General features: G+C 39.2%; 1 protein-coding gene across 2 annotated transcripts in view; it reads left to right on the top strand.

Annotated features, from left to right (window-relative positions):
- The first annotated feature begins 8169 nt into the window (after positions 1-8169).
- Positions 8170-27832, top strand: part of CFAP43 (cilia and flagella associated protein 43) — a 118434-nt gene continuing 98771 nt past the window's right edge. For both annotated transcript variants that reach the window (XM_007080308.3, XM_042960640.1), the window contains exons 1-5: positions 8170-8319; positions 9325-9578; positions 14097-14193; positions 19824-19991; positions 22722-22872. In XM_007080308.3, coding sequence (XP_007080370.1) covers positions 8255-8319; positions 9325-9578; positions 14097-14193; positions 19824-19991; positions 22722-22872 — 735 coding nt within the window. In that variant the 5' untranslated portion in view covers positions 8170-8254. The remainder of the gene's footprint in view (positions 8320-9324; positions 9579-14096; positions 14194-19823; positions 19992-22721; positions 22873-27832) is intronic.

The following is a 27832-nucleotide window of genomic DNA, read 5'->3' as shown; positions in this document are numbered from 1 at the left end:
TAAGAGGGCACCCTTTTTCCATTATTAAATGAAATGCTCTTATTGGCACAGAGGACAATGCAGGGGGTGGGGAGTGGCAGGTGAGGTAGTGGTAAATGAATACCTATGACTCTGACTTGAGAAATTGTTCAAAATAGCTGGGTTATAAAAGTGAACAAGTTGTAGGAAAACCTTAAATCACATCATTTATATTTTCTTTTTTTTTTTAATGTTTATTTATTTTTGAGAGAGAGAGAGAGAGATTGAAAATGAGTGGGGGAGGGGCAGAGAGAGAGGGAGACACAGAATCTGAAACAGGCTCCAGGCTCAGAGCTGTCAGCACAGAGCCCAACTCAGGCCTCTAACTCACTCACTGTGAGATAGTGACCTGAGCTGAAGTGAGATGCTTAGCCAACTGAGCCACCCAGGTGCCCCTATATTTTCTTGTTTATACTTACACAAGAGAGTAATATAGGATAAAAACCTATTTCTTTTTTCTATGTTTATTTATTTTGAGAGAGAGCAGGGAAGAGGGACAGAGAGAGAGAGAATCCCAAGCAGACTCTGCGCTGTCAGTGCAAAGCCCAACTCAGGGCTTGATCTCAGGAACCTCGAGATCATGACCTGAGCTGAAGAGCTGGATGATTAACTCACTGAGCCACCCAGGCGCTCCAGGATAAAAATCTATTTCTAGGTAAGTTTCAGTTCTTTTATGATAAAAATCTAAATTTTAAAGAGCACTTTCAGTAAATATAAAATAAAAATTCTGAGTGATGAGAAAGGATTCTTTTGTAATTTTTTGGTAGATTTTACCCCTTAATAATTTTATCTGAAATTTGATGAAATTCAGTATGTCTTGCTCACAGTTACCTCTAATGTACTTACTGACTTTTTTTAAGTCATTTTTAAATCACATTTTTAAAGTGATCAAACACACACACACACACACACACACACACACACACACACACCCCTGAGACTTTATTTACCCTACCCTGTGGGATGCTTTGTGAGATTTTGTTTATGTTCTTTCAGTAACAAAAAGCTGTTGGTCACAACTTAGTAAACAAATCATACAAATCACTAAGGTGTTACAACCTATAACTGCTCTAGAACACAAACGTGTTACCAATGCTAATGAACAATTCAAGGGAATTTGATAATCTTCTATCTTAGCCTTAACTCACCGTAGTAATCTATGCACTGCCTGCTTTCAGTGTGCTATAAATCACCTTCCTTCCCAGGCTCAGTAGCTGAGGGACTTGCAACTGACTTGCAACTATGTAACTATGTAACAGGACCATATGCCTATATTGTACATTTCATTTAAAGTCATTTTTATGTATATCATTTCATTTGATCCTCATAAATAATCCTGTGCAGGTAGGCAGGGGAAAATATCAGATTCGCTTTACAGATGATGCAGTTAAATTTCAGAATGTTTTGGCTTTTCCAGTATCACATACCTAGTAAGAAGCCAGATAGAATAAGAACATAAACTTTTAGGCTGGGGGCTCTTTTCTCTAAATCACATAGCCTCTGAGAGTATAATCTGAATTCAAATATGTATTTCCACCACTTCATCTTCACTTTCTCATTCTGGACTCAAGTTTTTGTCATAGAATACAATGAAGCGTCCAAGTCTAAACTTGTCATGCCAGATTTCTACCAGTAAAAACATATGGCCACAGAACATGTATTTTTTTTGAAAGCACTGTTTCTTTGCTTCTACTTTAAGGGATTATGAGTATGAAAGACCCTATGGGCAAAGGAAATGGAAGGGAAATAAGATGAAAGGATACAAAATGGAATGTACTGATGGATTTTACTGCTTTTAAGCTTTTACTTTTATGAGAAGGTACAATGGATAATTTAGTGTGGATGAACCTTGAAGCTTTTTAGGAGGACATCCAAACTCAAATTTTGAATATGTAATGATGGTAAACCTTTGCTCTTCAAAAACTTTGTACTTAATACTCCTTGAAAATGCTATTTTAAGTGATATTTATGGCACAAGGCGAATTGATTCATTTTTATCTACTAATGGCCCCTGGATTTCTATTTAAATGAAGTCCATGTTAAAGTCCATAGATATATGGATATATAGAGTCATAGATATATTTTCTTGTTTATACTTTCACAAGAGAGTAATATAAAATTTCATTTTTAATTAACATTCATTTCAGTGTTCTGCAAAATTGCCAGGGATCCAAGGCCCCAGGTGAGCCCAGAAGTCTTGCCCAGCCCATCTCAATGCTCTCCACAACCAGATACCTTCTGCAGGAGTAACTAACTTCCCGACTTTTTGTTAAACTGTACTGTTTTTGTCATCTAATAAATTCCACTGCTTCCCCCTTTCACCATCTCCCACAAAGCTTTCCTCCTACGCTATTTTATCTTTCACTACGAAGTTTGTTAAACATCTGTAACATTGTACCATCCACAGATGCAGCAAGGAGTGCCCCTGCCAGGGACCCCACGCTTTAGAGAGCCCATGCCACCAACGTGCAGGATACAGCACTCCACATTCTCGCAGAACCATGGCAACCCTAAAGATCTACCATAGTGACTAGCCCTCTTCTCGCCCCGGGTTTCTCCATTGTTGCCCCAGGTCCTCTAAACCAGACTGCTTAACTGTTTTTGACCACTGTGAGGTTTCACTGTGAGGTATCACTACTGACTGACATCAGAGGGAGAAACTATTTAGGGAGTGTAGGGAAGATCTGAGTGGCAGAAATGCTTGGATATGAGAAAAGACAGATAATAAATGTGTCTAGTCCTCTGCTGCTGAGAGTATGAATGCATTAGGCTGCTCTCATAATTAAGGACCCTTTCTCAGTAGAATCAAGTGACTATTTTCTTAATTCTCTTTGGGTTCCAATTTGTGCACCCAGGGGTTCTCATGAATTAGTGTGGTATTGGCATTAGTAACACATGAGACTGTGGAATGCGTTACAATATAATACAAACCTTATTATGCCTACGTTTATTTATGTACGTGGGACTAGATGAAACATGTTGGAGTCTGACACCAATTCTTCACTTTGACTAGATGGATACTGAACACTAGAATTACAATGTTTGATATAAAATATTTTAAGATTTAATTATGATAAAAAATGAAATAACAATTTTGCCTTCATTTTAAAATTCTGATTTGAATTTTTTTAATGTTTATTTATTCTTGAGAGAGAGCACGCGAGAAAGAGTACACGTGTGTGAGTTGGGAGGGGCAGGGAGAGAGGGAGACAGAGGAGCTTAAGCAGGCTGTGCTGTTAGCCCCATGTGGGGCTCAACTCATGAACCTGAGCTGAAGTCAGATGCTCAACTGACTAAGCCACCCAGTGCCCCCTGATTTGAATTTTTAATTTTCATTCCTGTAATTTGTATTTTGACTTTTAAATTTTATTTCATTTTTTAAAGTTTATTTATTTTGAGAGAGAGAGAGAGAGAGAGAGAGAGAGAGTGCTCGTGCGCTGGGGGAGGGGCAGAGGAGGTGGGAAGAGGGAATCCCAAGCAGGCTCTGCACCAATGAGGGGCTTGAACTCACAAACTACAAGATCATGACCTGAGCCAAAATCAAGAGTTGGACGCTTAACCAACTGAGCCACCTGGGCATTCCAACTTTTAAGTTTTAATAAATCATTTAAAAATACTTGGATAAATGGCTTACAGATGTCTTGCCTATATTCTTGCCTTGGAATTCAGGGTGGGCCTGATGTAACAATCTCCCCTCTCCCCCTTAAACTAACTTTCTTAGTCACCTTCTTTAGAGCATTGTCTAACACTGTATTATTTACTACTTAATACAGTGTATTATTTACACTATTTAATAACTGTATTATTTACTTGGATGTTGATTACAAATCCTTTCCATGTTTCAACCAAATGTAGTTATTTCAGCATCAAGATCAAGGTAAGCAACTTGGGACATGAAATGTAATCATACAGCTATGTTTTACACACACTACAAAAATATTTGAAATGTGAAAATAAACCTGAATATGTTAGGTTAAATGCACAAAATAATAACATTTTTACTAATTGGCTCAGAATAACCATAAAAATGTAACCTGGTCCCATATTCTTTATTCTAAAACTTCTGAGAATTATGAAGGATTCCCTATTTTTCTTCTTCTTCCGGGAAAATGCTCAATTCAAGTTAAATGCCCAATTTGGTTTAAAATTTCAAGTCTTCACATATCTGGAAAGAAGGGTTCTTTCACATAATTAAATCCACCTGGGTTCAAATCCATTTAAGATTGTGATACTCTGTACAAAATTCTTGACTTTCCTGAGACTAAATTTCCATGTCTCTGCAATAGGGATAAAATAATACATGTTTCATAAATGTGTAGCAGACGCAGAGCAGTGGCATAAAAAGAGTGAGCTGTTCTCATTGCCGAGTGGAGAGGAAATCTGCGCAGAGCCATGCGTCCAAACTTGAGTTACATGCTTCAACTCTCTGAGCCCCAGTTTGCCCTGTACCATGGTTGTTGGGAGGGTCCAGATTTTATGAAGTTCTCTACAAAAAACAGGAGCTCAAGAAATTGTGGTTTGTTATCATCACTATTATAAAATGGGCCAATTACCAGAGAATAAGAAGCTACTTTCTCTTGCAAATTGTTATTCCTTTACCTTAAAAACATTCATTACTTACATTTCTTTTTACCCAGAGAAACAATGTTAATTTCTTGCTTTTTTGGCTTCTCATGTAAACATTGCTACCTTTCACAAAAAGCACATTTATTCATCTACTTAATGAAATGCGTTCCAGTATGCTGTATAATTTTTTCCCATGTTTAAATGATCCTAGAAAACCGAGTTAGTGGGTGAAAACTTTAGTGAAAATTCATCTTTCAGATATCATGGACTTTGACTGGGACCCAAGAGAAGCCAGGAATGAAACAATCTCTTAGTGGGAAACAAGTATTTGTTGTTGTTGTTCTGTGGCTGGTTGTGGACAAGTTTTGGTTTTATGGCTCAATGAACTTGAATTGACCACTGCTTTTTGGGGGCATTGAGCTGAGTTCTACAAAGGTATAAAGCCTAATGCTGAGGATGAGGCTTATTCTGTCCAGGACTAGTCTAAGGGTGATAGAGAGGAGATTTGCAAGGAGAAAAGGAGTTGAGAGGTGTGGGTTGTGCTTAGGTGGGTTGGATGCTTCCCCCAAATGGTGGAACATACTAGTTGTCACCTTAGGACGCTCAGGGCTGCTCCTTGGGGTCACTGATTAGAGAAAGAACTTGTTTCTAGAGAAAGATTTTGTTTCTACTGTTTGTAAATCTTTCAGAGTGAGCACTGGAACAGATTTTCCTGATTCACCCCTACCAGTCCATTTCCTGGGGATGATCTATATTTCCCGCTGCAGACTAAGAAAGGCCACTAATCTTCCTGTAACTGATATGATGTAAAGGTTAGGGCGTCTCTTCACGAATATCAACAACAGATATCACAGAAACCCAGCTGGAGACATTTTTTTTTTAAATCTAAACTGCAGTCAGGGTTTCATGCAGTAAGATAGCTATAAAATGGGGTTTTCCAATTTGATTCCATTTCGTTTCTCTTTTGCTCTAGCACTGGGCAAGTTCAGGGTTTCCAGGGTCATGGCTGATGCTAGCCTGGTCAGTATCTCTTTTCCAGAGTACATACTTCCTGCCTCCCTTATATCTTCTACCTACCATTTATTTACCCAGTGGCAGGATTTGCCTCATCACATTCTTCTCTGGTGTTGGCTTTAAAATGCTCAGGTTGTGGTTAGGGGCGCCTGGGTGGCTCAGTCGGTTAAGAATCTGACTCCGGATTTTGGCTCAGGTCATGATCTCACAGTTAGTGAGTTTAAGCCCTGCATCCGACTCTTCACTGACTGTGTGCGGAGCCTGCTTGGGATTCCCTCCCTCTCTCTCTCTCTCTCTCTCTCTCTCTCTCTGCCCCTCCTCCGATCACTTTCTCTGTCTCTCAAAATAAATAAACTTAAAAAAATAAATAAAATGCTCAGGTTGTGGTTAAAGGTATGTTCGGTGGGAGGGCTTAGTCAAAACACAAATACAAGCCAACTAGTGAGGAAGTGGCAGCAGAAACTGTCCAGGGTTTAGGAATTACCAGAGGGGAAAGCTTGACTTTTCTTTATGCCACTTCCCCCTGTGACTGAGAAATGTGGGATTTTGTCACCCAGTTCTGTGAGGTTCTTTAACACTAAGCACTGCATGTGTGTTGCCTTCCATTTCCGCAAAAAAAACAATCTTTAGAGCAGAAACACACGTCTCTGATTCTTCTTCACCCCATCTCAGTGAAGGGTACCACTCTCTTTGACTATGATAATCAGAAATCCAAGATCATCCTTGATTCTTCCTTTTCTTTTACCACTCTTTATCAATCCAACACCAAATCCTATAGATTTTTACCTTCTAATTTTTAGACTGATCAGTGGTCTTTAACTAGGGGTGATTTTACTCCCCCCCCCCACTATAGACATTTGACAATGTCCATAAACATCTTTTTAAGTTTATTTATTTAGAGAGAGAGCGAGCAAGAATGTGTACAAGAGGGGGAGGGGCAAAGAGAGAGAGAGAGAGAGCGAGAGAGAGAGAATCCCAAGCAGGCTCCACACTGTCAGCACACAGCCCAATGTGGGGCCCGAACTCACAGACTGTGAGATCATGACCTGAGTCGAAATCAACAGTCATATGCTAACCAACTGAGCCACCCAGGTGCCCTTAGACATTTTTGATTGTCCCAACTATGGAGGTGCTACTGGCAGAGGTGCTGCTAAACATCCTGCATGCAACTCCCCACCAACCCTCCAATGCCAATAGTGGTGAGCACGAAAATCCTGTTTTGCATCCCTTGCTGGGACCCTTAGGCTCCTAACATGTCTTCTATTTCTATTTTCCCTATTCTCCTAGTCAAGTGATAATCTTCCTGCAGTCAGAATCTTTTATAAACATAAATCTGATCATGTCATTCTCCTGCTTAAAGTTATTTAATGTGTTTGCATTGGCTTTTAGGAGAAAGAGCAGAATTCTCAACTTGGCTTTTACCTGGCCCTTGGTTCCTTCTCCAGCTTCATCTTCAGTATTTTCTTCTCATCTCCCTCTGCTCCAGGCACATTACTCTTCCCTGTTCATCCAATCTGTTGTCCTGTCCTAACAGTTTACAAAACTCTCCTCTGCCCATCCTACTCCTGCCCCCCAACCTCCACCCCAGCCCCTAGCACCCAGCCCCCAGCAATGGCTCCTCATCCTTCAGCTCGCAGTGAAAATGGCGCATGCGCACTGAAATCATCTCTGCCCATTCAACTAGGTGAGGACCTCAACATAGGCGATCACAGTATCATGGTCCTTTTCTTCTTAATTCAACCTATAATTCTGTATCTGTGTAATGATGTGGATGTCTATCCTCATCTTCCTGGACTCCACCAATCTCTAAGTTCCAAGAAGGAAGAAATTTTATCTCTTTTGCTCATTTTTTTTTTCAAGTGACTAGCGCCATGCACGGGAGATACTCAGTAAATATTTTTGTACGAAATGAAGGCCAGAAGGTGGCAAGACAGGGAAGAAAGAACTAAGGAAGAGAAGGGGAGGCCAGTGAGGAGGAGACGAATAGAAAGGAAGAAAGGGAAAAAGGGTACGAGAGGGAAGGGAAGAAACAAGAACAAGATGTGGCCTTCCGATCAAGTTACTTCCTGGAGATGTCTGCCTCCTTGAGGTAGCGGAGGGTCCGTTTGAGAGTGTAATATAGTAATTAAAGGCTAGGAACTCTAAATTTAGACGATACCGATACCTGGTTTTAAGTCCTAGTTTGCAGTCTTAGGCAAGTTCTTTCTCGCATCACTTACACTTTGCTTATCTATAAAATGGGGCTGATGGGCGATTTGAAGAGTAAATGAAATAATGCCTGCATGGCGCTCGGAACGACGTCTGGCGTGGTCAGCACACAATATTAATTCTGCTATTAATATTTATTAATATTGTAATTATTTGCCCCGGGCAAGGGCCACTCAGCACTCACTCTTAAGGGCCCGCCCCACGCTTAGCTCGCCGCTCTCCCATATGCTGAGACGCGGCAGCACTTCCACCAATCCGCTAGGTCCGAGAGGGAGCCGGCAGACAGGGCATAGCCAATGGGAGCAGGAGTTACAGTCTCCTGGATACGGTGGTAACAGCGGACGCTTTGCAGTCTGCGCCGCAGAGGACCTCAGAGTAACGAACGGCTGCAGACCCGAGTGGGCTCGGGCATTTTCTCCCCGGGGTCGGGCTGAGAGAAACCTGGCCCATGGCTCACGGCCGGGAGCGCGAGGAGAACGCCTACGCCTCCGTCGGCCCTTCTCTGTCCGTGAGGTGCGGCGTCCTCCGCCCAGCGACTGCCGGGTCTCTCGGAAACTTCCTTCTGACCCAGTCCCCTCCCTACCCTCTTCTTTCTCCCATTCTTTGGACCTCTCTCCTGGAAACTTTGAGCTCTTGTCCTTTACCCCCCAACGCCCTCCTGCAGACTTCCTCTCTGTGTGACTTCTTAGTGACCACATCTCCAGCTGTTTGCACCCCTTCGTTTTTCTGCGACCCTCCCCTTTCTCGCTTACCCACGATTGCTCTCTTCCACTCTTCATTTCTGCCTCCTCTTTCTGGCTCAGTATTCCGTTTTCTCCTGATTTTTCAAACATACCCACCACCCTACACACACTCCCATCCTTTCCTCGTCATCCTTGGGGATTTACCCTAAATTAGGACCGTCAGTCCCTTCCTTCTATCCACTAACTTTGGAGCTATTTGCATTTTTTAGTGGTCTTTGGAAAGCACAAACAGCTGCACAGATAGAAGGTGGTATTTCTTTTCTTCTACATTCTTGAGTGTTACCTGCACTCTGTTACTGTTTGATTCAGTATCCTGTATTCTCCAGTCATGTTGACTTAATTCCATTTATTTTCTGCATTCTATCCGTTTTTTTCCCATCTAAAATACAGCTGTACACACTTCATCTTGGTAAAGAAACAGTTTTCTACTTGACTCACAACCACAAAGTAGGCTGCCCTATTCAAAGTTGTTTTTTTTAAAGGTTGTTTAAAAAAAAAAAAGTTTCTTATTTTGAGAGAGCGTCTGCGCGAGCGAGCGAGGGCGCGAATGGGGGGAGGCAGAGAGAGGGAGTTGGAGGGAAAGAATCCCAAGCAGGCTCCACACTGGTCTCACAGCCAGCATATGTCTTCTTTTATCTTAGAGATTGTTTTGGGCAAAAAGGGGGTAAAAATAGAATAGATGTGTTTCAAATATTTTGATGCCCTTTTGTTTGCTTTGTTTAAAAAAAGTATTTGAAATGGATTATATTGATGGTGATATATTTTTTTCCTAAAGATGGGTCCAAGGATTCCCTAAGCAGAATGTTCATTTCGTCAACGACAGCACCATTTGCTACCCTTGTGGGAATTTTGTAATATTTATTAATATTGAAACCAAGAAAAAGACTGTACTTCAGTGTATGAATGGAGTTGTGGGTGTTGTGGCAACTAATGTTCCTTATGAAGTTGTGGCTTTTTCCGACCGGAGGTTAAAACCTGTCATCTACATATACAACTTTCCTGGATTGACCAGAAGGACCAAATTAAAAGGTAACCTGCAAGACTCGTAATCTGCCATAACTGAAGGATTTCTTTATGTGAGCAAACCTAGTTCTTACAAATGAAGGGTGTTTTGGGTTTGTCAGTTTGTTTTTTTTGTTTTTTGTTTTTATATCACACATTTTAAAAGTAGGATCGGGCTGATCACAAAGAATTTAATCAGTGTACTGCAGCCTTGCTACTCAAAAGTCTGTGGTCTGTTTATCCTCAACATTGGCATCACCTAGGATACCTGTTATAAATACGGAAACTGCTCCCATCCCAGACTTACTGAATCAGAATCTGCATTTTAGTAAGATTCTCCAGGTGATTGATATGTACATTAAACTTGATAAGCACTGGGCTAGTAGACTATTACAGGACTAAATGCAGTTTGAAACCTTTTTCCAGAATACTTTTTTTTTCTTTTATGATGATTTATTGAAAATCCAGGTAAATTGAGGTCATACAAGTTCTAAAGTCTCTGAGCCTCAATTTCCTTAGGTGTGGGGATAATGGTAGTATCTACTGTTAAGGCTGTAGTGATAATAAATGTAATTATATGTATATATTATGTATATATCCACATGACATATATGAATATCACACACACATATATAATATGTCAGTCACTGTTACCCAACATTTACTATAATTAATTTATTCACAGATACATGTGACCCACAGTGGGCTGCTGCACATTTACTGGAGTTTCCATCTAATGATTCCCTCATTTAACACATCATGGATAGAAAGCCCAGGAGAGCTTGGGACTGGTCTTAGTTCTTTGGACTTACTGGTCAAATAAGTCTTTGGGTTAAGCCAGGGAATTTCACTATAATTGATAGCATTTTATTTGTGGGGAAATTTGTGTTCTGAACAGATTAAAACAACTTATAAAACATCGCTCATTCATACATTGGTAACTGTCTATATGGACTGTAACTACTCTTCATCTTAAAAATTTCCCCAGCTTTGTTATTTTGACTATAGCCCTGTCGAAGCAATTAAAAGTTAATTCAACCAGCAGCCAACATTTATATTAAAAAATGAAACTCTAAAGGCATTCACAATAAAATTATGACTAAGTCATCAAGGATAGCTGTTGTTACCACAGTTATTTAATATCAGCCTGGGATTTCAAGCCAATGCAACAAAATATGAAACAAAAATTATGGCTATAGAAGAAGAGATTATGGGTAATGCAATGGTCTACTAGGACTAATAAAAGAATGCTCAGTAAGATGCTGGTTTCAAAATACTCACATAGCTAAGGTGATTTAAATACTTAGAACTGATTCAAGAAGAAATGTGAGTGACCTCAATGAAACCTACAAAAGTACCATTGATTTAAATTATTTAAGTATATAGAGACATATTCCTGAGTGGAAAGTCTTGTTATTATATAGTTCATAGAAAATAATTCCTAAGTTTATCATGTTTTAGACAGCAAGGAGTACCTAAATGAAATGATTCTGAAGTTCTTCCAGAACAACAAAAAGTAGAGATGGGAATAATTCGAAAGAGAATGATGGCATGATAGAGGGTCCTTTTAACATGATGCTATAGCGATTAAGAGTGTGATACTGGTGTAGGGATCACCACATCGGTGGAAGAGTTGAAGAGAGGGTACAAGCTTAGAATATATAAAAGCTAAGTATATGATGAATGATACTCTGCATTCCTTCCCCCAAAATAGATAATATAAATTGTTCAGCAGTGATGCTAGGAAAACTATTTGAGGGGTACCTGGCTGGCTCAGTCAGTGGAGCATCCAACTCTTAATCTCAGGGTCTTGAGTTCATGCCCCATGTGGGGTGTAGAGATTACTTAAATAAATCAATAAATAAATCTTTAAAAATTTTAAACAAAACTATTTGAGCAAACATATCAAGTTTGATACTCATGTTATACTGAACATCAAAACATACATCAGATAAAAATAAGAGTTCAATATAAACAGCAAACCATTTGAAAAGTAGGAGAAAATATGGTAGAATATTGAAATGATTTGGATGGGGAAGAAATTTTCACACAAAGGAAATAGCTAAAAATAGAAAAATTGACCTATTATTGCATACAAATTTAAAATTTAAGAACATTCAAAACACCATGAAAAATTAAAAGGCAAATAATAAACTGCGGAAGATACTTGGAAGTAATATGATCAAGTATTTTTAGAGAGTTTATGAAACAATAAGAAAAAGACCCAAACATCCCATTAGAACAGTGGAAGAAGAAATTGCCCAAACCACAAAACTACAGATGACCAAAATATCAAAAAATATTCCATCTCAATATTCATTTTAAAAACTGGTATTTGAACTGAGATGAGGTTTTTCTCCTTATCAAGGTCACAATTTTTTTAAGCTGATAACCGCTAGGTGGAGCACAGTGAAATTGGTAGCACACTTTCTTGCTGAAGGTGGGAATAAGGTGGGAATAAGATTGATACAATCTTTTTGGGAAGTAAACATTACCGTATTTGACCCAGTTAAACTCAGTTGAAGAACTAGAATTCAATTTTAAGGAAATCAGAAATAGTCAAAGATGTGTATGCACAGGAGATAAAGGCACTATCATAATAGAAAAACATTGGAAACCACCTATATCCCCAGTAATATGAATATGGTTAAATATGTGAAAATATCCCATAAAGGGTATTATATAAGCATTAAAAATTGATTTTGAAGAATTATTAATGACAAAATGCTCTATATAATGTAAGTAGGAGTAACACTGTATGATCCAAGTTTTTAAAATGAATTATTATACATAATATTTAAACCATGATTGTTATAGCTATAAAAAGCAATGTTATGTATTTTTTCAAAGTTATATTTAAGCAAAAAAAAAATGTTTATTGACAAGTAAGCATAGAAGAAAATACCAGAAATTTACCAAATTTGGTAGTGAGATTACAGAGGATATATTTTCTTGTAAAGCTTTTTATTGGGGGGGAGGGGCACCTGGGTGACTCAGTTGTCAGTCTCTTGACTTCAGCTCAGGTCATGATCCCAGGGTTGTGGGATAAAGTACCACATTGGGCTCTTTGCTGACTGTGGAGCCCGCTTGGGATTCTACCCCTTCCTCTCTCTCTGCCCCTCCCCCAATTGTGCATGTGAGCTCTCTCTCTCTTTCAAAACTAAATAAACATTAAAGCTTTTTTTTTTTCATATTCAAACATCATGCATTTTATTCAAACATCATGCATTTTTAGAAATTTAAAATAAATAAAATATAAAACGAATAATCTTCATTTATGAGAGGAAATGTCTATAGTAAGGATAGAAATTATTCTATTGAGGCCTCTATTCCACAGAAAACCTTTTATTTTTGCTCAGTTAATACAAGTTTTCTTTGTTAATCAAACTGGGCTAAATAAATTCAACAAACAACAAAGTTTAGCGTTATATTCTAGTCAGTTAAAGTGAGAAGGGCAAAAAAAGCAGGAAACAACCACGAAAAGTACAGAGAACTAGCAATAGAGACCTGCATGTGAAAAAGACATGGGAGAAGGCAGAACTTGTACCTATGGAACCACATTGAAAAACAGCAGGTAGAGTGGGGGAAACCGGATCTTTATACACAGGAGGGCAGAAGCATACTTCCTTGTCTTAGCGTCCTCATGACACACATTGTAAACACATTGTTACTAAGGTTTTTAGAGTCATGTTTCATGTCTTCAACTACAGGGATGGATGAGATAGAACTTTTTATAATTGTTCCTAGAACCAGAAGATATTAAGCAAAGGGCCTGGTGTGGCCCAAGACATAGAGACATGGAAGTAACCTGGAATGATTACAACCCCCCAAAGTATTTAAAGTTGTTTGAATAACTTTTCTAATTACAGTGTTTCATATATTTATGGAGCATGTTCTAGTTCTTGGGTCATTTCAAATTATACTTACGACATCCGTGGTTCAATACACTCAGTTCTTATTGAAGTCTAGGGACAGTGACCTAATGGTCTTAATTTACTCTCATATCTTTAATTTTTTATTTTTAAAAAAAATTTTAATGTTTATTTTTGAAAAAGAGACAGAGCATGAGCAGGGGAGGGGCAGAGAGAGAGGGAGACAGAATTCAAAGCAGGCTCCAGGCTCTGAGCTGTCAGCATAGAGCCTGATGAGAGGCTTGAACTCAAGAGCTCTGAGATCATGACCTGAACCAAAGTCGAATGCTTAACTGACTTAGCCACCCAGGTGCCCCCCTAATTTTTTTCTTTTTTTTAAAAAGTAATCTCTACACCCACTGTGGGGCTCAAACTCAATATCGAGAGTTGCATGATTTCCCAACTGAACCAGCCAGGTACCCCAACTCTAATATCTAAAAAAAAAAAAAAAGGAATTTTAACGTTGCTTTTAGCTTTCTGTTCATAATCTTAGAAATTACCTAGGAGATTTGTTATTCCAGGAGCTGAATGCTTTTGAATTATGTGAAAATCGTTAGATAAGGGAGATAAACTATAAGACTGTAGTTAATCTGAACACAATGATTAAACCCTTGTAACTGATTTTATATTTTAGGCAGTGTTCTTCTGGACTACACTTTACTTTCATTCAGTTATTGTGGCACCTACTTGGCTAGCTACTCCTCTCTCCCAGAATTTGAACTGGCCCTTTGGTAAGTCAGTGTGCTACAGCATTCCTTTCATTGGATTACATTTTAATCTTGTCTGGATTTTATTAAAGGACATATACATGCAAAATGTGCAACAAGGAAAAATGGAAAGAATAAAAGTTTTGATTATAAGGTTTAATAGAGTTGCTACTTTTAGGCATAAAATTTGGCAGGGCAAAAGCTATATGGGAGTGAAATTATCATCTTTCCTTTTTTGTTAATGTGTTATAATAGTTCCTTTGTTGGGTAAAGAATGACAATTGCATACAGTTTCATCTTTCCTTCAAATAAATGGTAGCAACTCTTTTTTTGAGTTGTGTGTGTATTTTCCACTAATGATGAATTTAAGATGTTCTCTATATTAGAGTTCAATTTGAAGTAATTATAATTAGTATTTTAATTTTAATTTTAATTAGTAAAGTAATGTTTTTAGAGACATTAGAAGAGTTATATGTTCAGAGAGTGGAACAGCACAGCACATTTGCCAGCTGTATAGGAAATACCTGTGAGTAAGACACATCTGTGGTCTTTGCTGGGTCATTTCATGTGGCCAGTTTCAAAGTTGTACTCACTCTTCCATCCATCATATAAACTCCTGCAATGGACAGTTTTCCGTTTTTAAAAATATTTTACTTTTAAGGAATCTATACACCCAATATGAGGCTCGAGCCCACACCCCTGTGACCAAGAGTCACATGCTCTACCAACTGAGGCAGCCAGGCACCCATCAGGGGGAGTTTTTCTTTTAAGGGGAAGTACAAACTGTTCAGAGAATGATTGAAGATACTCCTTACACACCAGCATTTCTTATACAAAAATATAATAATCTACATTCAGAGAACTACATTTAGTTTATTCGGTTTCTTTTTTTTTTTTTAACAGCTTTATTGAGGTATGATTGGCATATTAAAAAATTCACATATAAGAATATAATTTGATTAGTTTTTACTTGTGTACACACCCATGAAACCATCACCATAATCAAGATAATAAATATATCTATCACCCCCAAAAGTTTCCTTGTGCTCCTTCATATGTTTCCTTATGGGCCCTTCCACACTTACACCATCCCTGTCCCAACCCTTGGCCCCTTTCCCCAGGTAGTCACTGATGTGTTTTCTATCACTCTGGATTTGTTTGCATTTTCTAGAATTTTTTATACAGGGAGTCATCCATTATGGACTCTTTTGGAGTCGGGGGAGCCTGGCTTTCATGCAGCATAATTATTTTGAAATTCTCTTATGCTCCTGTGTGTGTCAATATTTCATTCCTTTCTATTCCATGGAATGAATATACCACAGTTTATTTATCCACTCACCTACTAATGGATATATTAGTTTGCTGGGGCTGCTATTAACAAAGTACTACTAAATGGTTGAAACAACAGAAATTTAGTGTCTCACAGTTCTGGAGGCTAGAGGTGTAACATCAAGGTGTAAACAGGGTTGGTCTGTTCCGAGAGCTATGAGGGAGAATCTGCTCTAGGCTTTTCTCCTTGGCTTGTTAATAACTGTCTTCATGTTCACATGGTGTTCTCATTGTATGTAGATCAGTCTCCAAATTTCCCCTTTCCTTTTTACAGGGATACTAGTCATATTGGAATAAGGCCACACTAAATGACTTCATTTAACTTAGTAAAGACCCTGTTTCCAGATACAGTCACATTCTGAGGTACTGATAGGACATCAACAAATGAATTTGGGGGGACACAGTTCAACCTATAGCAATACTTAAAGGATAAGTAGGAATCAACCTTATGAAGAAGATAAGGAAGAGAATTCTAAACAGAGGAAAGGCATGTGCAAAGGCCATGAGGTCAGAGAAAATATGGCAAGTTTGAAGATTTAATTAAGACATCATAATGATGGCAACCAAAAATGGGTCATGAGAGGTAAGCCTAGGCGGTCAGTCTGAGGCTGAGGCTGGCTCATGAGCAGCCTTATAAATAAGTGACCATGTAATTTATCATGCAAGTCAGGACACTTGAGAGTGAGAGGGGATGTTGTCAATAATTAAACCAGGAAAATACTCACCCTATGCCTAAGCCATGCTAATAGGCACATCCTTTATCCTAAAGGTGATGGGAGGCTGTTAAAGGGTTATAAGCAGGGATGTGACACGAGCAGATCTGTGTGTAAGAAGCCTCCTTCTAGCCATGTCATGGAAAGTATATTGGAGGGAAATAGGCATGAACATGAATTAGTAAGCTTTGGTGGCTCAGGTGAGAGGTGACTGTGGCATGGACTAGGGTGGTGGGAGTAGGGATAGAGGGAAGTGGAGAGATTTGGAAGGTGTTTAGGAGGCAATACCATGGCACTTGGTGACTGAATGTTGGGCGTGGTGCTGAGGGAGAGGGACAGCTGAGGGTTTTACCCAGAGTTGTGACTTTGACAACTTATGGTCATTATGGTTCATGTCAGAAAGATGTCAAGAACACAGGTAGAGGGAAGTTGGAAGCGGCAATGGGGGAAGACCAGCTGAGACAAACTGAGGTGAGGGTGCCTGAGATAAATAAATGGATATAACTAGTTGGGGCAGCTGATAGATCAGCTAGGATTTAAGTTCAATTTCTGTCACAGAAACCCAAATCATCCTAAAGTGGTTTAAACAAGACAGAAGTTTCCTTCAAGTTCACTAGTCTGGGTATGAGTAGCCCATGGTTGGAATGGTGGCTCCCTAGTCTCGGGCCAGCCTGCCTCTAACTTGTTGCTCTCCCTCTCTTGGAGTGTTGCCCTCATCTCTAATGTAAAGTGGGGCACCGCCCACGTATTTTGGGGAGCCAGTAGGAAGGGAAAAAGATAAAGAGGAAGGCACAAACCTTTCTTGGAATGCATAGCTTAGACGTTGCACACGTCACTGCCACTTATATCCCACTCACCAGCTTAGTCACAAGCCTTGTGGAGCTACAAGGGACACTGGGAAATTTGGTCCTCAGTGTGGGTAACCACGTGGCTGACTAAAAACTAGGAGTTCTGTTACTCACAGAAAGAAATGGAGAAGAGATGTTGAGGGACACAGTGCCTCTGCCACAGATGTACAGGACTGGAGCTCAAGAGAGAGCTGAAGTTTGGGAGTTGTTAAAGTGGTATTCAAAATGCTGGAAGCGGATAAGAACACTCAAAGAAGAACCTCGGGCCGAACCTAGAGACCACCAATAAAAGGGTCTGAAAGAGGAAGAGAAACCTAGGAAGCTCAGAAGGAGTAGTTATGAAGGGAGGAGGGACACTAAGCATGGGGGCTTTCCAGAATATGCCTCAACCAGTGTTCCTTAGAAAGCAGAGTCTGAGGTAACAGCCCCTGAGCCACTTCTTTAGTGGGGAGTGCAATCCCAGGAAGGAGGCGGGTGGAAGTGGGAAAGTGGAGGGAGGCAGGGAAGGAAGAGAGCCAGCATCAGGGCGCATTACTTTGCCGGCCAAGTGCATTACTCTGCACTTGGTGCCAAGTGCAGTCGATTGCTTGGTTTCACAGATGGTCGTCTGAGAGGCAGAATGAACTGTGAACATGGAAAGTCCTTGGTCAGTGACAGACAGTAGTAGGCTAGGAAGCAGGGAGGAAGAGATGAGTTTATCCACTGACTCTTGTTATCCCACTGAGTGGGATATCCCTGCACAGAGTGTTAACAGCCACACTTTCTGATTTATTTAGACCTCCCGCATGTCATTTCCAGGGGCACATGGGAGCCTCTGGGTATGTGGAGCAGGCATGAGGTGAGGCACAGGTGGGGTGTGCCTACATGAAGTTCGTCAAAGCCTACACAGTCAGACAGCCACTGAGTCAGCTAGGCAGAACAGGGGATGAAGGCCCCAGAAAGAGGCAGGAGGGTGCCAAAAGGCAAGGTGAGCTCAGTGACAGAGATCCCAAGAGTCATTTCAGAAGATCATTGTGAGCAGCGTCAAATCCTGCAGAGGTCAAGTTAGACAAGGACTGAGAACTGTTGGATTTAGGATGAAGGTGGATATTGGTGGGTCTTGGAGAGAGCTGTGTCAGTGGACTGGTGGTGACAAGGAGCAGATTTCCAGACATGAGAGAGAGCTGGAGTGAGAAAGAAGAGGCAGAGAGTTTAGAACAACTCCAGGAGTTTGGCTCACAGGGGAGGGCAGAAAGACATGTAAGGGTGAGATTGAGGGAAGGCTTTTTAAAAGATGGTGCAGATGAACATTTAAGTGTTGTCAGGAAAGAGTCAGGAGAGAGGGAGAGTCTGAAGATGTAGAAGAGAATGAATAATGGAAAAACTAATGTTCCTAAGGAGGCAAAGACCCCACACACAGGTGGTGAAAATAGCCTTAGGTCAGAGGAAGTACATGCCTTCCACTGTAACAGGAGGAGGAAAGAATGATGCATATCCTGATAGCAGAAATTTGGGGAGAATTCCCAGGCGATAGCCTCTATCTTAATGGGATCTCTTCACTGAAAGGAAGAAGGAGGTGGAGAGGTTGGAGACTTCAGGAGAGTGGAGAATATTAAAAATATTCTCCCCTTATTGAGAGAATGGGAGAGAGAATGGACCAGAGAAACACAGCAGGATGCAAGGGTTATTGAGAGTCCAAGGGTGGGGGCATTAACCATGAACTTATAATGTCACAGACACACATAGTCCTCTGATCTTTGTTCCAATGTCTCCAGCATCCTGGGCTTTCAGTTCTATCCATCCAGGGTTGATGGTTGGTCCAGGCATCTGAGGCAGAAAGTCAAAAGATTCAGGGAACCAGTGATACCAGTAAGAGAATGGCTGACATGAGGGACAGAACACTTGTGATGGAGGTGGAAGGAAGTGAGAGCAGAAGGGTGCCAAAAGGCGAGGCGAGCTCAGTAAATACTAATTCCATTTCCCAGTCAGAAGCCTGAATGGAGTGCTAGCTCCTTGGAGGAGGAGATAGCTCACATTTATTTTTCCTCCCATTTCATCTAATAAAAGACCTTGCCCATGGTAGGGATTCAGGATAGTCTCTCAAATGGGTAAATGAATGAAATATTCTAAAGTACTGATTTTTAAAAGTCAGTAAATAATCAATTGGTATCAATGTGTATAGTGAACATAGGTCAATCTGGAGTATTCGTATATAGTATGTTGAGATTTAGATACTTGTTTTTCAGCAAGTGTGATGATATATTCCATTTTCTAGATTTGGATGATTTAAATTCAAATTTATTTTTTTTTTAATTTTTTTTTTAACGTTTATTTATTTTTGAGACAGGGAGAGACGGCATGAACGGGGGGAGGGTCAGAGAGACAGGGAGACACAGAATCAGAAACAGGCTCCAGGCTCTGAGCTGTCAGCACAGAGCCTGATGCGGGGCTCGAACTCACGGACCGCGAGATCATGACCTGAGCCGAAGTCGGATGCTTAACTGACTGAGCCACCCAGGTGCCCCAAATTCAAATTTAATAAGGAAGATAAAATAACCTTGATAGCACATGACAGGGTAATATTGTTAAAACACACAGTTATTTTGCTTTCTTAGAAGGGTATAGCACAATTATTAATAAATTTGATATTAATATCATGGATTAAATAAATTATATCATTAAATAAATTATATATTGAGACTCAATATATGTAATTAGATAAATGGTCTCAAGATGTCAAGTTAAATGAATTATTTTTTTTTACCAAACACAATTTCTCTCTAAGGAAATGGGAATCAAGTGTCATTTTATGCAAGAAGTCACAACCTGGTGTGGATGTAAGCTGCATGACTTTTAACCCTATGAACTGGCGCCAGCTGTGCTTATCAAGTCCAAGTGCATTGACTGTGTGGACCGTTGAAAAAAGCAACCAGGAGCATTATTTAAAAGCAAAGTAAGAGACTTAGTTACACAACAAGGTGGTGGTCTTAGTTTGCATTCATGTAATGTGATTGCATCAGTTTGATGAATTAACTGGCTTTATATGTACATATTAAACATCTTCAGTTGTAGCATCTTTCTACATGTGTAATTCCCTTGGAGTGATTACTTGCATTTTGAAAGGATTCTCTATGACCTGGTTTCTCAATGAATTTCTTCTAAATACCAAGTCATCCTCGAGCCTTTTCCAACATGATTTAATTTACCAAAATTTGATTTCCTTTACAATTTCAAAACATGCCTATTTATATGAAAAAAAGGATGGTTATGAGTTTTTGCTCCTATTACTTTTGCTTCTATGTACTCCAGTGTACAACTGGAATCTCAAAAATAAGAAACTTTTAGATATGGAAAACATATGGATTATACCTTCATTCACATAACCTCCAAACAAAAGGGTAGTTGCATATAGTGGAGTCATGGGAATTACCTGCTTAAATAGAACTGGGTCAAAAAGAAATTTGTGACCAATGTCCTGGAAATAGCTGATGATGATGGTGCCTTTGTTAAAGGAGTTTAAAGACTCAAGGTGCCTCTGAACTGACTATTCTCAATGTATTCCACAAAGTCAAAGACTAAGTTGATGCTGGGTATATACATCCTTGAAATTGCAATTTTTGAAAAATTGCCGCCTTAAGAAAAATGTAAAGTTTTCTAAATGGAGAATCCTAAAAAAGACACCTCTTTCTGTTCTGTACCCTTTATGTCTCAATTTCACTTTTATAAGAACCCAACGAATAATCAAATCTGTCTCAAGGCAGAGACATTCATAAAATGGGTAATGTCTCTATCAAATCCTTGCCAAGGTGGGCAAGTAATTGGTCCCAGTATTCTCTCCTTTTGCTTGCCTTGAATATTCTCTTCTAGTTCTGAATGTTGAGTTGTGACTTTTCTATAAGTAGCTAAAGTGAGAGGCAAAGTGAGTGGATTGTCGTGGTTCCGAAAGCCAGCAGGATTAGAAAACATTGAAGCCTTATATTTGAATAGTAGGTACTGTTTTTACATGATCCGTTTTTAAAATTATTTATCATTCATAAAACATAACCAAGGAAGTTTTAAATTTAAGGCATAAAGCCATGAATTCTTCAAATGCCGTTTTATAGCTGTATTATGGATTAAAAGTAGATGTATGGTATATTTGAAAATGAATTCTTGATATTGGAGGTTGTAAAGGTAGCTAAATACAACCTACATGTACAGATGGTCCTTGACTTAGGATGGTTCTACTTAAGATTTTTTGACTTTGGGATGTTGTCAAAGTGATATACATTCAATAGAAACCATACTTCACATTTTGAATTTTGCTCTTTTCCCAGGCTGGAGATACATGGTACAAAACTCTCACGATGCTAGGCAGTGGCAGCTGCAGCTTATAGTCAGCCACGTGATCACAGGGTAGCTAACCTGTGCGATGACCACCATCCCGCACCTTTACAACCATTCTGTTTTTTACCTTCATCATAATATTCAAGAAGTTACTTGAGATATTCAGCACTTCATTATAAAATAGGCTTTGTGGGGGTGCCTGGGTGGCACAGTTGGTGAAACATCCAACTCTTGATCTCAGCTGAGGTTGTGATCTCACGGGTTCGTGAGTTCAAGCCCTGCATGGGGCTGTGTGCTGATGTCTGCTTGGGATTCTGTCTCTCCTTCTCTCTGCCCCGCCTCTCTCTCTCTCTCTCTCTCTCTCTCTCTCTCTCTCTCTCTCTCTCTCAAAATAAATAAATAAACATAAATAAATGAATGAATGAATAAATAAATGGCTTTGTGTTAGATGATTTTGCCCAACTGTAGGTTGGCAACTAATGTAGTTTGCCTAGCTAATATAGGTATTCTGAGTACATTTATGGGAGGGTAGACTAAACTATGATGTTCAGTAGATTAGATGTATGAAATTCATTTTGACTTAGGTAGGATATTTTCAACTTATGATGGCTTTATTGGGACATAACCCCATCATAAATCAAGGAAGATCTGTACGTTTATTTTGGCCCACATTGATTTTTATTTGAATTGATTGCCAACATTTAATACTTGAGAGATTTCTCATAAATATCCAGATTATGATAGTCTTTCAAAATTCTGGAACCACAATTCTCAACAAACCCTCTTGGCTAGAACTGAGTGGCACCTACCACCTTTTGGAGGGAACACACTTTCCCATTTGCCACAGTGCCCCACCTGGCTACGCATCGCCTGCCTGACCCCTGCCTGTACAATCCCAGCTTTAGATATTAACTTTGAAAATTTTCAAAAATCCCTGTGTGCTTAATTTATAACTGCATTACTTGTCCTTTTGCGATATGTTTTTTTTTTTTAACGTTTATTTATTTTTGAGACAGAGACAGAGCATGAACAGGGGAGGGGCAGAGGGAGAGGGAGACACAGAATCTGAAACAGGCTCCAGGCTCTGAGCTGTCAGCACAGATCCCGAAGCGGGGCTCGAACTCACAGACCGTGAGATCATGACCTGAGCTGAAGTCGGACGCTTAACCGACCGAGCCACCTAGGCGCCCCGCGATATGTATTTTTAAATCTACTATTTGGTGTTTATCTGGTTTGGTTGCGTGTTTGTTTTTTACAAGTTACATTACCTCCCCACCTTGTTTATCACCAAAATGCAGTTGCTCCATCAGTGACTAGTTTTTGTTAATGATTATTCTGATTTCTCTTTTTCCTAAAGGTCAGTAAAACTACCTATGGAAGACGGGTCATTTTATAACGAAACAGATGTAATTTTCCCCACCTCGTTGCCCAAGGATCTTATCTATGGACCGGTGCTCCCACTGTCAGCCATTGCTGGTCTAGTAGGAGAAGAGGCAGAAACTTTCAGGGTAATTACCTGGCACCTCTTCCTGTTTGCCTATTTGATTCTCATAACCATCTCATGAGACATGCAGGATAGAGAGAAGATCATCCTGGATTTTTAATACAGATTAGCCCTGGAGACCATGAGAAATGAAGTCTTTGGGAGGATGATGACTGGGAGGTTGGTTGACTGGGAGGATGATGACACTGATAATAGAAATAGAGAGCTGGGACCTGATTTCATTTTTGGACATATTGAATTTGGGATGCTGGGAAGGCATCCAGATATAGGTGCCAGGTAGAAATTGGGCCATCAGACCTGTTGCTGGGGTGTAGAAGGCAGGGCTGGAAACACAGAAGCCAGAGTCATTACCACAGAGGGAATAGTGGAGGACTGGAGCAGGGGAGGGATGATAGAAAGGAGAGAAATGGTGCCAGGCAAGACAGCCAGAGAGGAAACCGATTTGTTAAGAGTTGAGAGTTAGTAGAAGAGTCTGAGAAAGAATAATCACAGAAGTAAGGACAAAGCCAAGAGAGAACAAGGCCATGGAAGAAAGTTTCTGAAGGGAGTTTGTTAACAGCTACACACTCATTCAAGTCAACATATATATCAAGCTTCTTCTATGTAGCAGGCACTGTTTTAGGCAAGGGGATCACATGATGACCAACCAGGCATAATCCCGACCCTTTGGAGCTTATATTCTATCGGAGACAAAACAACAACAACAAATAAAGAGATACATTAAATCATTGCAAAATGTAATAATTATTATAATGGGAAAAATGGGGGAAGAGATGGAAGTGAGGAAGAGATTAACATGTGTTGGTCAAGGAAGGCCACTGGGGAGATGACATTTACACTGAGACCTGAAGGACAAGGAGACTCAGTGCTACAAACAGGGTCAAGAATGTTCAGTCAGAGGGTACTGTAGGTACAAAGGCCCTGGGGGAAGAAAATAAATCAGTGTGTTTGAAGAGCTAAGAAAACTTGTGGTGGCTACAGCACAGTAAATGAGGGGGATCTGCAGTTGTAGGTCAAGAGGTAGGCAGGGAGCTCACTCAAGGCCTTTGGCATGAAGGTGAGGAGCTCCGTTAGGCTAAGCCTAATGATTGTGTTAAAACTCCAAGCCAAGGATGAAGGAAGTGAAGCTCCCAAATGTTTTTGTCCACCAAAGAGAACTGAGATATAGATGTTAAAAATAATTCAACATGGTAATTAGTTTGTTAAAAATTTCCACCAAGAGAAAAGGTTGTGTATGCTCTTAGTATTTCCTCTAAAGGATGACAATTATTCACTTTTTCAATACTGAAAACCACCAATTCCTTTTAAGAGGACAAATCCTAGCCTTAGAAATACAACCACGCTCAGCCACAGTGGGGCAGCAAAGTAAATACAAATAGATGAACCATCAGGGTTTACAACTTGAAAAAAATGTTTCTACGTTTAGTATTTGATGCCTAGAAACCCACATTTTCAACTATCTTGAATCTTCTCTTCTGCAGTAAAATTCTGTAGGAGCCCTCATCTTTCACATTTGCACCAGCAGGATGAACCCTACATAAAATATGTAAAATTCAGGCATCTGTCTTTATCATTTGAAAAATGCTATAAAATGCTTTCATTAAGTACTGAAATCTGGAGTCACCATTTTTTTTTAATGCTCATAATAAACAGACATCTTTGTTTTCTAGGACTTTTATACTCAGTGAATTTTAACATTTTTTTTCTGAAAACAGAATTTTAATGCTAAAGTTTGACATTTTTATTTATTTATTTTTGAGAGAGAGGAGAGAGAGAGAGAGAGAGAGAGAGAGAGTGCACATGTGCACAGGGGAAGGGCTGTGAGAGAGGGAGAGAGAGAATCCCAAGCAGGCTGTGCACTCTCAGCACAGAGCCCAATATGGTACTTGAACCCACGAACCATGAGATCATAACCTGAGCTGAAATCGAGTTGGACATTTAACAAACTGAGCCACCCAGGTGCTCCTAAAGTTCCACATTTTAAAATCACACAGGGAATATTAATAAAGCATGTACTTTACATTTGTACTGGAAATTAAGCTTTCCAATATTTACTTTTTCATCTTATAGATAAGTAAGGTGAGAAAAATGGCTAAAACATTGATTAGTGTCTATACAATGAGTGGAAGCATAACCAAAAATAGATCTCAAATGTCTTGATTCTTTTCCTTTGTTTGAATGACATTTCTTGTGACTTGGGTATCAACCAATGGCAAAGAAATCAGTAATGAATTGATCTGTATAAGAGGAGTCTTAAAAATTGATAAGCTATGAACTTTTACAAAATTATAAACATTAAATACTACCATTATGTCTCTTGTAGCCAACATAGGCCTGCCTCACATTACACAACCTATTTAAGGCATGAGAAACAGTATCTAGCAGTACCATGGGGGAAAATCAAAGGCAGATGTTATCTGGGCAGAAACTGGATCCAAGATAATGAATTTAATCTCAAGTGTCCAGTTTTCTTTTTCCATCTACCTTAAAAACAATAGAAGTAAGTAAATAGGAATTCCTTTTATAAACTCAAGTATTCTGAAACATATTTGGATGCTTACATTTTCTTTTTTCTTTTTTCATTTTTTTTAATGTTTATTTTTGAGAGAGACAGAGAGCACACAAGCAGGGGAAGGGCAGAGAGAGAGGGAAACACAGAATCTGAAGCAGGCTCCAGGCCCTTAGCTGTCAGCACAGAACCCGACACAGGGCTCGAACCCACGAAACGTGAGATCATGACCTGTGCCGAAGTCAGAGGCTTAACCGACTGAGCCACCCAGGCACCCCAGATGCTTACATTTTCTAAAGCAATATTGAGTTAGACTCAAAATTTTCATGTTCGGTCTTCAAGTGACCAAAATTTTTGATTTGTGATTCCAGAGAGCTGAACAATGGGGTGGCATTATCAACAAATATTTTTAAACACTATTTTCTTTTAAAATTTCAGAATTTTTAGAATTTAAAATTATTGCTTCTGCTCACATAATCCATATAATATCACATTCATTTTTCAATGGCACAGAACATATTTATTGATGAAGAGAGTAATAGAAAGACAAGCCCAGGTTTATCTTAAAGTAAGAAAAGCCACACACAATACTAGTTTAACATATTAAGGCCAGAAAACTCCAAGTTGTAATCCTCACTTTCCGTTGCATACCCATAGATTCACTGATGTGAGAACTAGATATGTGTGGGGTTTTTAAAAGGTTTTTTCAGCCCATTGCCATACCAGGTAAGAGTCTGTCCCTTTGTAATATATAGCCTAAGGTTAGATGTCATCAAGACAACCCAAGAAACTTTTAAATAATAGTGATTAAATAATGGCATTCAGTGAGTGACTCTTCCCTAGGAGTCAAATCTCAATTAGACACCACAAATGTGTCACTAATCAGCAGCAGTTTAATCCTTTTGAGTGGTTTTGCCCCCCTTTTTGGCCCATAGGGTGGCCAGATTATTAATCCAGTATTTATTTTTTAACAATCCAAGGCTATAAGGGCATGAAATAGATCAATCATTGACCAAAGTCAATATATCCTTATACCCTGATATATTGATTTTGGTCAATGATTGATTTATATATGCTTATACTCTGATATATTGACTTTGGTCAATGATTGATCTATTTCATGCCCACCATTTGCAGCAACGTGGATGGAACTGGAGGGTATTATGCTAAGTGAAATAAGTCAGTCAGAGAAAGATACCATATGTTTTCACTCATATGTGGATCTTGAGAAACTTAATAGAAGACCATGGGGGAGGGCAAGGAGAAAAAAAAGTTACAGAGAGGGAGGGAGGCAAGCCATAAGAGACTCCTGGATACTGAGAACAAACAGGTTTGATGGGGGTGGGGGAGAGGGGAAAATGGGTGATGGGCATTGAGGAGGGCACTTGTTGGGATGAGCACTGGGTGTGGTATGGAAACCAATTTGACAATAAATTATATTAAAAAATATATATCCTTTTAAAAAATTATCATGGTGACTGCTGCTATGTAGGATTTTTGCCTTAGTCATCAAGGTCCATTCCAAATGATAACTCTTTCTCCATACTTTGTTCACTCCACCAAAAAGAACCAATTGCTTTCTCATCAACACACCCGTGATATTTAAACATTCCTCTGCTATAACCTATCATGTTTTCTGATTCTGATATTTGTTAATACTTCTTCCCTCACCTAAGTGATCATCCTGTTGAGAAGAGGGATCCCTTAGGACTTGGCACAATGCCTGGTATATCAGCAACATCCAATAAATGTTTAAATACAAGTTATGTAACAAATTTATGTCTGTTGAGAATCTAGTAGAAATACTTTGACAGCAGTATACCTGCTTTACCTTGGACCTACAAATCATTCCTAAATTAAAAGAACAGTATATACTACATTGTTCAAGTAATTGAGTATTTATTAGAAAGGTAGCTTGTATATATTGAGGAGTTTCTAATGGAAAAATCACTGTTTAATAGGTTTGCAGTATTCCCCAACTGTAAAACCTATTCCAACTTCTGCTTTATGTTTATCCACAGCATTTGTCAACATATAATATTCTATATGGTTAACTTCTTAGCTTATTTTTATTCTGTTTCCCTTCACCAGGACATAAGCCTCATGAGGGCAGAGATTTGTGTGTGTGTGTGTCTGTTTTGTTCACTGCTACATCCCTGTGCCTAGAACAGTACCTGGAATGTAGTAAGTGTTTAATAAATATTTTTTAGATGAATTAAAAAGTGAATGAAAGAATGAAATAAACATGGAGGTCTCAAGGTATTCAAAAATTCCGTTAATTTGGTCAATAGCTTATTAAAATTTTTTTCTGTTCCAATGGGTGTAAGGATCCTAAAGATAACAAAAACATTACTTTCTAGCTAATGCAATTCTAAACAGTGCTATAGTATAACCAAAAGCTCAGACAGTAATAACTAAGTAAGTAAACTAGTATATTTGATTTGTTTAACTAGAA

The sequence above is a fragment of the Panthera tigris genome, chromosome D2 (genome assembly GCF_018350195.1).
Source record: "Panthera tigris isolate Pti1 chromosome D2, P.tigris_Pti1_mat1.1, whole genome shotgun sequence".
Lineage (NCBI taxonomy): Eukaryota > Metazoa > Chordata > Mammalia > Carnivora > Felidae > Panthera > Panthera tigris.
The sequence above is the reverse complement of the archived record's forward strand: the minus strand, read 5'-3'. Positions and strand labels throughout refer to the sequence as shown.